General features: G+C 32.4%; 3 protein-coding genes across 3 annotated transcripts; 2 read left to right on the top strand and 1 right to left on the bottom strand.

Annotated features, from left to right (window-relative positions):
* Nucleotides 1-2: 2 nt before the first annotated feature.
* Nucleotides 3-473, top strand: LOC119632830 (thyrostimulin beta-5 subunit). The gene has a single exon (XM_038025952.1). It carries the CDS (start codon nucleotides 3-5, stop codon nucleotides 471-473), a length of 471 nt encoding a protein of 156 aa, XP_037881880.1.
* Nucleotides 474-4,799: 4,326 nt separating this feature from the next.
* LOC119633672 (mitochondrial import inner membrane translocase subunit Tim23) lies at nucleotides 4,800-5,937 on the bottom strand. The gene is made up of 4 exons (XM_038027342.1): nucleotides 5,759-5,937; nucleotides 5,370-5,658; nucleotides 5,142-5,311; nucleotides 4,800-5,080 (listed from the first exon to the last, which is right to left on the bottom strand). Exons 1-4 carry the CDS (start codon nucleotides 5,805-5,807, stop codon nucleotides 4,962-4,964), a joined length of 627 nt encoding a protein of 208 aa, XP_037883270.1. The 5' UTR covers nucleotides 5,808-5,937; the 3' UTR covers nucleotides 4,800-4,961.
* Nucleotides 5,938-6,175: 238 nt separating this feature from the next.
* On the top strand, nucleotides 6,176-9,359 carry LOC119633455 (uncharacterized protein YJR142W). The gene is made up of 5 exons (XM_038027018.1): nucleotides 6,176-6,427; nucleotides 7,930-8,063; nucleotides 8,120-8,242; nucleotides 8,316-8,853; nucleotides 8,935-9,359. Exons 1-5 carry the CDS (start codon nucleotides 6,355-6,357, stop codon nucleotides 9,117-9,119), a joined length of 1,053 nt encoding a protein of 350 aa, XP_037882946.1. The 5' UTR covers nucleotides 6,176-6,354; the 3' UTR covers nucleotides 9,120-9,359.
* The last annotated feature ends 2,307 nt before the right edge of the window (nucleotides 9,360-11,666 follow it).

Raw genomic sequence — 11,666 nt, forward strand, 5'->3', positions numbered from 1 at the left:
TAATGTTCTCACCCTTGCCGAGCACTGCTGCGCTAATCGAAGTCGAGCCTATCAATGGCAGTCCAACAGCAGCACCTTTGGGTTGCCATCGAAGACTTTACACGTATCGTGTAACTCAGGCGGATAGCAATGGTCGCGAATGTTGGGATTATGTCAGCGTAGCTGCCTGTTGGGGACGTTGTGACTCGGGAGAAATTTCCGATTGGAAATTTCCTTATAAACGTTCATATCATCCGGTATGCGTTCATGCTACACGACAACCGGCTGTCGCTGTGTTACGAAACTGTCATGCAGAGGCGGACGAATCAGCTCGACGATACGAGTATTTGGAAGCTGTGAGCTGTCATTGTCATACCTGCTCTACCTTGGATACCAGTTGTGAGGCGCCTGCTAATAATATTTTAGATGAAAAAGCGGGTGTGAAAGTGTTAGCTTTGACTGGGTCAGATTCTATGGCTTTAGATTATGAATGAATGATTGGCTTAATTATATACCTGACTAAAATATAATTTTTAAAGAATTTCCAACAAAAATCTATTTACAGCGAAAATAATGTTTTATAATTAGTTATAGAAAAATTAATATAAATATACAAATAAATAAAAATTTTCTGAGCAAACAATAACATAAGCTTCGGATTTATGCATTGTTGGTACTTTATAAGCAAGCAATTAATGTTAATTAAAAAGAGAAGTGTACACGATAGTTATACTCGCTGCAAGGCAAGCTTTAAAATCAATCCTTCTAAGTGAATATCTTTGATTCTTGAACCCACATGAGTATGTTAATCTTGAGATGAACCCTCTTTTTATTATGTCGATCAACCGCGAATCGATTTCTGAATCGATTTGAACTTGCCTCCGTCCGTATCCGACTGTCCGCTTGATGTTCTTGTGTTCAATCCTCAAGCCGTAATTTTTAAGATACATTGATGAAATTTGGTACAATCATCAAGTCCTGTACAGGCTGCTTCGGCCTACCGCTGTTGAAAACGGTTCCAACTGTTTCGACCATTTCCCACATGTCGCCTCATGTTGAAAAGTCGTTACAAAAATACCTGTAGAGCAGCGTACAGTATTCGGTTTTTGCCTGTGTTTGCAAAAAAAAAAGACAAAAAACAAACCGACAAAAAGCATTATAGGCAGGCAAGGCCGACCGTTAATTACCTTTCGCCTATAGTTACTCATTTCTTCTCGTGATAATATGCCCAAAAATGATATCTAATTTTTCATATTAAAGTCAATACCTAAAACGTGGATTGACGTTATCCGAATGTAACAAACTTAATTTACGTGTTAAAGACTGTGTTATTTTTCATCCATTTTCGCCATAAAAACACTACAAACTTTTACGTTTACTTTTCATGAAAAACCCTATACATAATAGACTTTAAAACTGTAGATCTACATGATCGAGATTTCCTATGAACGAATTTTATGGAAAACTGCTACTAAGGATCAATTATCATTATGATATATAAAACCTTATGTGATTCAAATTGGATTCAAATTGGATTGGATAGTGTATTAGAAATTGAACCATAATTTCTTCCATGTCAGCATGGAAGAAATTATTTTTCACACAAATTCTCATAAGCGTACGGGTTAAAAAAATAGACTTATTTGATCCGAAATTGATAGGATTAAATTGTTATGAATCAATTCTCATCATAAAATATCAAACATAGAATATTTTTGTCATGTCAAGGTGGTCATGTTTTTCATGAGAACCCTTATAAAGGATGAGACCCAAAAAATAGATCAATATGATCCAAATTCGATAAGGTTAATTTACTTTATGGATCAATTTTCATCGTGAAATATTTAAAATTAGACATTTTTGTCTTATGAAAATTCAATTTACCTGAGAACGGTTGTATGAGGGAGGATTCATCCGATTTTCACACCAATTTAATATGTCAAAATGGTATTACTCAATAATTTTTGTCGGGATACTTTGAAAATTGCAACATATGAGCGGTGGCCGAAAAAGTGGTCTAATCAATCCATTTTCAAAGAATCATTCAGTGTACGAAATTTCATTAAAATATCTCAACAATTGCGTCCTACGAGTTAAACGAGTTAAACACACGACACTAAATGTACTCTGTACAACAAGTGGTGCAGGATATAAAAGTAAAAGAAATATTCGGCTTAATCTAGACTGGTGATGGGTTCAACGACAATAATATGCTATGGAAGCATAGATACTGTAGACTATGTTTAATGTAAATCCGCCTAAGTGGCCGAGTAGGCAAGAGTCTCGGCTACACCAACTCCAATGATCGTGGGTTTAAATCTCAATTGCGGTAAAGTTTTTAATAAAGCCGAAAGCCTTAGATGCTAGTACTTTAAGAGTTCAGTCTTTGAATTTATTCTCTAACTAAATTTATAATTTTATACTAATAGTAATAATATGTTTAATGTAAAGTAATATTGTAGTATAAAGCGGGCAAATTTTAAATTTACAATGTTTCGAAACAGCAGGTATGAAAACTGTGTCCCTTCATATATACAAAAACAATGGTCATAATCAATTTGTGAATTATCATACAAAACTTTTGAGAATAAAAACCAACACAATCAGAAAATTCCTCGTGCATTTCTGTACATATTTGAATTTAGTCAAACATGTTGAGAGACCTGTCGATTGATTTTTGATAATTTTGAAATTTCAATTTTTGTGCTACAGGTGTTTTTTCAGAGAGGTAAAAGTACCGCAACATATTGAAAACATCATTTGAAAGTTGTGCGTGCGGACGGGATTCACGTTTATGTATACATGTGTATAAACATGTATTAAATTGCATTGCTTGGGATATTTATGGTCTGGAATATTTAGGTATATAAACATGTATGAATTAGTTTGCACGTCGGGGATATTTGCATTGATTGAAAGTAACTCTGCGATTTCTGTGCTCTCTGCATTCTCAACAAAAGGGCATTCTTTTTAGAAACCGATGTAAACGGAAAGACCAGATGACGGCTTGTAACCGCTTTAATGAAAATTCAACTCAATGCAATTCAATTACTTTCAACAAAATCATTTCACAACGCCAGAAAGAGACCTATTAGATGATTGCAAAATTTTAGCAAGCGACTTATATAGGTAACAATTATAAAGAAATGGGAAATACTGGTGCATATTATGATAAAATTCGATGATTTTGACTTAAATAACAGTTTTCAATTAGGTATTATTCAGGCATTGAGTGGTTTGGTATTATTGAGATATTAATCGTGGAACGCTTAAAACTGTATTTTCGTCATTCATTACTTCTGTTGTTTGATTGAGGAGAGTCATTGAGTTCGAACCGAATGAAACCATCACTGCCGATATCTACCAACGTCTATTGAACAATATATTGAACAATATATTGTTGCAAAAGAGACCAGCAATAAAGGCTAACAGATGCGAAGTCCTTTGGCGTGACAACGCTCACATGTCGCAAGAATCGCCTGAGGTACACTGCTGCAGCTCGAATGGGAAGCTCTGCCGCGCCCAGCATATTCACTAGTTCTAGCGCCCACTAGTTACTACTATTATAACATAATTTTCATCGTGACGCATTGAAAATTATAGCTTTTTGTCGTATGAAGTTTAGTTTTTCTTTATATGGGAGGAGGTTCAAAAACTCTTCAGCCGGGCTAAAGCTTTCACAGCAATTTATGAATTCTGAAATACTAGTACTTAAACACTTTTGTTAAGAAATTTTGGAAATTACAATTAAGTTCCATGTAACGGCTTTTCATAATAGGGCGTTATATGGGAAGTGGTCGAAAATGTGGACCGATCCGAATCTACATGGGCATACATCAGGCAAACAGACACGCTAAGATCAATTCAGATTACGATTCAATCGCTATAATAAAAAGTGGATCTATCTTAAGCCCTTCCGCGTGTTACGTACGCCCCAACTAACTTAATATATCTTGCACTAAAATTAGTGCAAATTTTTATTTGTAACGTCTTTTCATCGACGACGTTAGACAGCCTAAAAAAAGAGTGCTAGAGAAGGTTGGGGTCAATCCAAGACGAAAAAGAAAGTAAGTAAAGCATTAACACATAGATTATCTTTATGAAATTTTTTAACTGATGTTTATGGCATCAGAGGTGAACTTGGCCCGTGAAGAATTTTTGTTAACCCATTCTCTCAAACATGCTTTTGTTTGTTCTTTATTGTTATTATTATTTATTTTATATATATTTTTTGTATATTATTATTTTTTTGCCTTTTAATTCAAATGGATTCTAGAGTTTAAAACCAATTTTCTGGTTATTTTAGACACAATAAGCAAGAAGAGTTATTTCTCAGGATATCACACAATCCGAAGCAATGTTGTGCATGACGAAATATGTTGACAATGTTCGGCAATTCTACACTGGAAGCGAGAAACTCACATTCAATGCAATATTCGCACCAAACAAGCTACACTTATCAGCCGCCCCTCAAAATAAACAGATCTTGAACCTACCAAGCAACGTTTCCAACTTGCGACGAATCATGAAATTGCGAGCTAAAAATTTCATAGTTTCAACAAATTCTTCAGAGAAAAGTTTTTAATTAGGAATAGACTATACAAACAATCAAGTTGTTAAAAAAAAAAAATCTTGTGATATTATGTTCATGTAAACGTAAATACGGTTTTTCGCAAGTCGATATCGCAATTAATTTCATCAGTTTATATATATTTGTACATTGAAGTAGAAAGAAAATATTAACTATTCGCAACATAAAATATACACCGAAACGATTTTATTTTTAATCGTTTGCAAAACTTCATTATAGAGAAAATTTTTTCCTTTACTCAGATCATATTGTGTTTGTTCTACTTAAAAAGGAATAACGGTAACTCACAAAACACTTGTGCGTTACTACCACCAATAAAAAGCATAAAAATGTCGAAGAAATATCCGTCCTTAGCTCGAAAGATTTTATAGAATAACAGTCTTCTTTCAATTTAAAAGAATTTCATAGAACTATCACTTGATCCAGACGATCGTGTCATTTGGAAAAGACAGTAAAGACTTGTTATGCCGAGGCCTAGAGCGCCGCCTAACGCACATTTTTTTAGTCCAGCTGCAATAAATAAAAAAAATTTTAAAAGCTTCAAGTTTATTGAGTCGGATTTTATATATACCTGTGGATTTGTAGAGAAATCCAGTTGCTGTGCCAGCTAAAATAGTGTTTAGATCATCGTCCTCACCGCGTATATTTTGTAGTAGTACGCCGAAAGCCGAATACATAACAGCCAGAGTACCTAAAGTATTGGCTGTACCTGAACCTTGTTTCATCACATGATTTAACATTCTAAAAAAGTTTACATTGTGAACATTTTCAATCATCGTCTATGCTGGCAATTACTCACTGAGTTCTCCATAATTTGCCACTTTGCTTCAAAGCTGTGGTAGTTTTGAGGCCATTATAAAAACCGGCCATTCCACCAACTCCGGCTCCTGCCATCACTGACGTTCCAATCTGTGAAAAAGCCAATTCAAAGCGTCCTCTTTGTTTGGTAGCTCCTTCTGGGAATATGAACTCTGGCTGGACTTGTTGCAAGAAACGCGGGTCATAATTTAAATACGGTGATATCGGCGCGCTGAAACCTGTAAGGGGTGTTGACAAACTTGTAGAACGACTCGATTTGGGTTCATCAACTACAACGACAAAACAAATTTAATTTAAAAATTGCGTAATTTATATTTACGGGATAAAGGTTTCAATATGTTTGAATGTCTTATTTCTTATTGTTCTTACAGTCTTGTGAAGGACTTAATAATGGTTTATTCAAAAAATCGTCAGTCATAACTAAGGGCGGGCTTTTTTATTTCTATTTGAAGGACAATTACTATGGAAATTTAGCAAAGCAACTTTTTTTTGTCAAAGGAAATATTTATTTTCAGGAAAATAAAGTAAAAAAATCGAACAAACACACGTGAAATTTTCTTTTTTTTTAAGTTCACAAAAACAACAACAACTGTCAAAATATATACCGTTGCCAAACCTAAGTACTTTCTTACATATACATGTACCAACTAATTATAACGTATACGATAATACGATATAAGTACGACGTTTCGTGCTCAATATCTTTTGTATCGAATTTTTCTTGTTTACGAAAATAGAAAACGATGACAGCACTAAACAAAATATTTTACACAATTTTTTTTCGTATGTTTAATAGACAAAAATAATAATAATAATATCAATTAAATAAGGAGGAATATTTATCGTATAAAAGCATAAATTTTATAAAATTTGAAGCAAAAGTGCCGCAGCTACAAGCGTATACGTCGTTTTACCGTGTAATAGCAATTGGTGTATAAGAAAATAAAAAAAAAAACATCTTACCAATGTCTTCAAGCGATGTAAAATTGTCGCGTTTATTATTACTCGCTCATAAATTTAATAATTTTTACTTAAATGGTAAGTGATAGGCAATAAGTATTGAGAGTGCAATAAGTCCTTTGCGAAAGGAAAAGCCATTGATTTATTGATTTTAAACCTTGCTTATGTATGGGTGTGTACACTTTATATACAGACACGCAGAACAGGGCTGATATATCCTCACAAAAGGAAGCTTAAAAATAAAACTAAAAGTACACACACTGAGGTCATTGACCAATTTGCTAAGTTTTCTGTTAGAAATTCCAAAAGATCATAGAAATTTAAATCTGCAATTAGGTTGAAGGCAATCTAAACTTGTTTAAAATAGTCGCACCTCGCATCGCGCTATCCCATGTATGTATGAGAATTTTTGTGCAATTTATCTTGTCGTGACATGTAAATTTCCCTATATAAAGACGAAGACTCTTTACTCTTTTTTCCACTTTGCATATACGATCTATTTATTTTAGTTTTATTTTTTTAGTCTCTTTTTGTGTATTAAGTAAAATTGTACTCATGGACATCATTTCGCTTAAGTTAGCAACAGTTTATTAACTTACAGTAGTAAATGGGTTTAATCTAATTCGCAGATAAGAGTTACTTTAGTAACAGTACCTTTGCGCGCAGCAATACACCGAAATTGAAACGATAATCTTAATTGGAATGTCCTAAAATATGCGAATTTTCCACACCAAAATTTCCAGAAACTTTTACAAATCTGTAAAAAATCATAAGGACGAAGAGACTTCGAAAAGGGTTTTCGTTAATAACACTAAACAAAACAAAAATGACAACAAACTCCAAATGAGTCCTTAAGAATCTAACTTTCTAAACTAGGTTATTGAAGTATATAGCCACCGTCTTATCTAAACTTTTCAACATTTCAGTAAACTGAAACGAAACCTAGTAAATAATTAAAGTGATTCCTTCGAACTTTGTATATTTAATTTTTGTTCAAATTAAAATAATAGTAGTAATAATAGATTCATCTATAGTTTGTTCTCTTGATCGCAATAAGAAGAAAGAATAAGTCAAAATTGCTTTTGTACTCATTATTAAAGAAAGAAGTTGCAACAAATCGACGCTCTCATATGTAAAATAACGCAAACATATACATGTAAGAAATCTATGTGTAACTGAACAGTGATCGATTTGGGTATCTTCATGTATCCATCTGTCAAATATGTTTTGCCGAAAGACTATTCCAAAAATTAGGATAAGAAAGGTGTTCTTGGTATTCTATTGGTATTCTTAGATGATGTGATGAAACTCTCTTGACGCATCCTTTCTCGAAATACTCCAAATAGGCAAAAAGCTTTTCCAAGCCGCCTAATATATATCATAGGCATACCTCTTCTTAAATCAGTATAAATTTTATCCGGAACAATCGGATTAAAAAAATAAGATGTACTTTTAATGTAATAAATAAGAGATATGTTGATGGATACTAAGCGTTCGCCACATTTCCTTCCTTTCTATGACTTTATCTGCGCATAGATATATTTAATAGTTTATTCGTTATTACTATTATTATTTCTTAGGCTTCCAAAAGGGTGACATACGTCCCTTTCTAGTCGAAGGCCAGCAGGTCGGTCTAATTAAATCGGATGTGATTAAACAATTAAATAAATATCCAGAAGTTTTTTGTATACGAGATTGTGAATATACTAAGCAGGTACGTTGCCATAAAATCCGCGAAGCTGAAGTGTATTACAATATTTCTCTTTGCAGGGTATCGTTGAACTAAATCCTGCCTTTCGTGATTATTCGGAACGCACCGAAAAACTTGATAAGGTATTACGCGAATTAAGATCTAAGGGTTTATTTTCAGCTTTACAAGGCTGGAGAGAAGAGGTATGACATTTATATATAATATGTTTTTAGAAATAAATTTAATTACATCCGAATGGCCGACACAATTTTTCAGTATTATGAAGTTAAAGCTGAGCACAAGAGTTTGCTGAAAATGGATCGTTCAGCCACGCCTTTGTTCGGAGTACGCAAATATGGTGTCGATATCAATGGCTATGTACGACATCCTACTCATGGTTTGTGCATTTGGCTGCAACAACGCTCGAACACTAAAGAAACCTGGCCTGGAAAATGGGATAATATGGTAGGTGGTGGTTTGTCGGTAGGCTATGGCATTAAAGAGACAGCTGAGAAAGAAGCCGCCGAAGAGGCTTCGATTCCCGGAGATCTTGTTAAAAATTTAGTATCAGCGGGTTGTGTATCATTTTTTTTTGAAAGTGAACAAGGCTTATTTCCTAACACTGAATATGTATTCGATTTGGAACTACCTTTGGATTTTGTCCCACATAATGCCGACGGTGAAGTTCAGGCTTTTGAACTTCTACCAGCCAATGAGTGTATAGAACGTGTATTCACGGCTGACTTTAAAACTACCAGCTGTCCCGTGGTTATAGACTTTTTAATTAGACATGGTTTTATAACTCCAGAAAATGGTAAATCTATTGCCCATTAATCATTTATTATCCACAAAGATTGGCATTAAAAGTTATTTTTTGTTGCGTTTTATGTTACAGAATTTTGGTTTACACAATTAGTTGAATTGTTGCATGTGCCCTTACAATCTCTATATACGTACAAACAACGTTTGGAAGAAAGTAGAAAGCATCACCAACAGCAGCAACAAACCGAATTAATTTTGATTAATAAATCCTTAGAAAATGGTCATGCTATTAATAAAACCATAACAAAGACTAACTAAATTTGCTGAAAGTCTGTCATCACATTAAAGAAAGGAAAAACAATAAGAACCACAATAACAACGACAACATAATGCAGATATTATGTATTCTGAACCATAAAGACTGCGTTACATTTTTTCGCGTTCAATCTTTTATTTACATATTACATCTCTGGAAGAGTTTGAATGCAACGTATAAATTAAAATAAACATATATATATAAATAAATGAATCCGTAACACTAATACACAGACACACACGCACACACACACACACACACACACACACATGCGCATGTATAAACGCAAATATTTATGCGCTAGTTTTATATATATATATATATATATATAAAGATATATATGTATATATATATAAAGTCTATTTCTGTCCTGTTTTCCTTTTACTTGTTTTGAATGTAACCACTTATTATTACGCGTTCGTAATTCAATATATAAAATGCTCTATAAATATATATATATATATATATATATATATATATATATTTATATATATTTTTATATATATATATTATATATATATATTAATTTATTATTGTTGTGTATTTGCAAAAACAAAAACAAAATCTTAAAAGAAAAAAGTAAAGTGTTTAATAAGACTTTAATATAGTGTTCCAGAATATCGACTAATTTGTTTTTGGCAATTGCTTGCTCTCTAACAGTGTTTATTATTACGCCAATTGAAATACCTCTTGATTATTGTTTCCATTTTCAGCAAAATGAGTCTAAACGATTTGTATATAACTTTAGAATTTCTTGCCTCATATCTATGTATAAAACAAATAATGTTAGTGAAACTTTATTCTAACAGTAAACAACAAGAATAATAACAACAACAACAGCAACATAAGCCACAATTATTTTGTAAAATTTTATTATATTGTAGTTATTATTTTTTATCCTAATAGTAATGCATATGCATATGTTTATAACATTCGATTATCACATTTCATATATTAAATGCGATATTTACTTAGCTATAGCTGTATGTTTCTATAAACGCATATGAACATGATTATTACATTATTGTAATGCAACTTATATTAGACATATTAGACATTTGATTGTACCAAAGTGCTCAAATTATATATTTTGAAGATGAAATTTTAGATTTTTTTTACCTTTTAATTTAGTTTTTAGTTTATAATCGTGTTGTTTTTTTATTTAGTACAGACATATATAAAATATAATATATAAGCGAAATTTTTATGAAATATTTCATATATATACATAGATGAATATATTTATCAATAAAATCGTCAAAAATAAATAAATAAAAATATACTTTTAATAATAATACATCTATTTAGATACAAATCAAATCAGGAGTGAAAATTTAAAGTTACACCAAATTGGTTAAAATTACTAAAAGACATTCTACGATTTAGACCTAATGTTAAGAGGATAAACCTTTGATTCTTATTAAAATTTTCAACTTCGATTTTTTGCTTACACGGATATATACTTAAGACCGAATTTTTTTAGATATTTCGCTGAAATTTGGTCTACTGGTGTGTTCTGTTGTAGGTCAAGGACGAACGATGTTAGAAATGGACCATGGACCATATAAAGGAAATCAAAAAATATTTTCAAAACTATTACGAAAAAGTCTGCTTACAAATGGATACCGGTCAAAATGTAGGCGCACGTATCACCAATTCCGGCCTAAAACATCAATTAAGAGGCCGGTGATATGCGTAGCGGTAACACAGCACTGTTCTTTGCCGTCAAAAGTAGATCGGTTTGAGTCGTACCATCTTTTCTCTCTGCTTCCCATACAACGCCTTGCTTTGATAAGGCGTAGGGTATTTAATATCTTCTTATTTTTAATAATTTAATTAATTTTACTTCAAAGTAAGAATTATACTAAAAAAAAATATTAATATATATGTAAAAATAATTCTTTTCACAAAATGTGTATTATAATGCCATGATGTGTCTTACAACAATGCACAATCAGAAATGAATACCACATCTTGCACTTTAGAAGGACCCAATCGAGGACAAAATTTGAGATAGACATGTGTTAAGAAATTGCCCAGTACCATTTCAGAATAGTAACCGCTTTAACATATTTGATAGTTTGTTTATGATCTATAAACCAAACTAAAGTTTGCGGGGAACTTGCATCAACAAATGAGTTTTTCTTATGCTTTGAACATTTTTTTTTTTTTATATAATTTGAAGTCGAAAAATATATGAACTGTATGTAACATTTTAAATTTATATACAGCTTGATTGTTTCTAGAATTCTCTTAAGTGATTGAGATGACATCGTCTTATGTTTCGTTATAAAAAAAAAGGATAGTAAGACTTGGGCTTACAGAAAGTGTAGAAAAAGGAAGTGGATTACTGGTCATAGTGAAATGATCGCACAATGTGGTCCCGCAGTCTCTCATACTTGCATATGTACAACGTGGCCGGCATACGTATAGCACTAGGATCTAAGACTATCGGCTTTATTGAAAACATGATAATGCCGTGTGTATGACATTTTGTAATTTCCTTTAATGGTGAAGTTTTTCATTTGATGGCACGTTTTTATTATTAA

The sequence above is a fragment of the Glossina fuscipes genome, unplaced genomic scaffold (genome assembly GCF_014805625.2).
Source record: "Glossina fuscipes isolate IAEA_lab_2018 unplaced genomic scaffold, Yale_Gfus_2 2, whole genome shotgun sequence".
In the NCBI taxonomy this organism is placed as follows: domain Eukaryota; kingdom Metazoa; phylum Arthropoda; class Insecta; order Diptera; family Glossinidae; genus Glossina; species Glossina fuscipes.

Excerpts from the sequence above, each read along its gene's own strand:
- LOC119633455 (XM_038027018.1), top strand. The coding sequence starts at position 6,355 with ATGTCTTCAAGCGATGTAAAATTGTCGCGTTTATTATTACTCGCTCAT. Across the intron at positions 8,064-8,119 it reads ATTGTGAATATACTAAGCAG|GGTATCGTTGAACTAAATCC; the intron begins GTACGTTGCCAT and ends TTCTCTTTGCAG. Across the intron at positions 8,854-8,934 it reads TTTTATAACTCCAGAAAATG|AATTTTGGTTTACACAATTA; the intron begins GTAAATCTATTG and ends TTTATGTTACAG.
- LOC119633672 (XM_038027342.1), bottom strand. The coding sequence starts at position 5,807 with ATGACTGACGATTTTTTGAATAAACCATTATTAAGTCCTTCACAAGAC. Across the intron at positions 5,659-5,758 it reads ATTAAGTCCTTCACAAGACT|TTGATGAACCCAAATCGAGT; the intron begins GTAAGAACAATA and ends TTGTCGTTGTAG. Across the intron at positions 5,081-5,141 it reads ATTTCTCTACAAATCCACAG|CTGGACTAAAAAAATGTGCG; the intron begins GTATATATAAAA and ends TATTTATTGCAG.
- LOC119632830 (XM_038025952.1), top strand. The coding sequence starts at position 3 with ATGTTCTCACCCTTGCCGAGCACTGCTGCGCTAATCGAAGTCGAGCCT.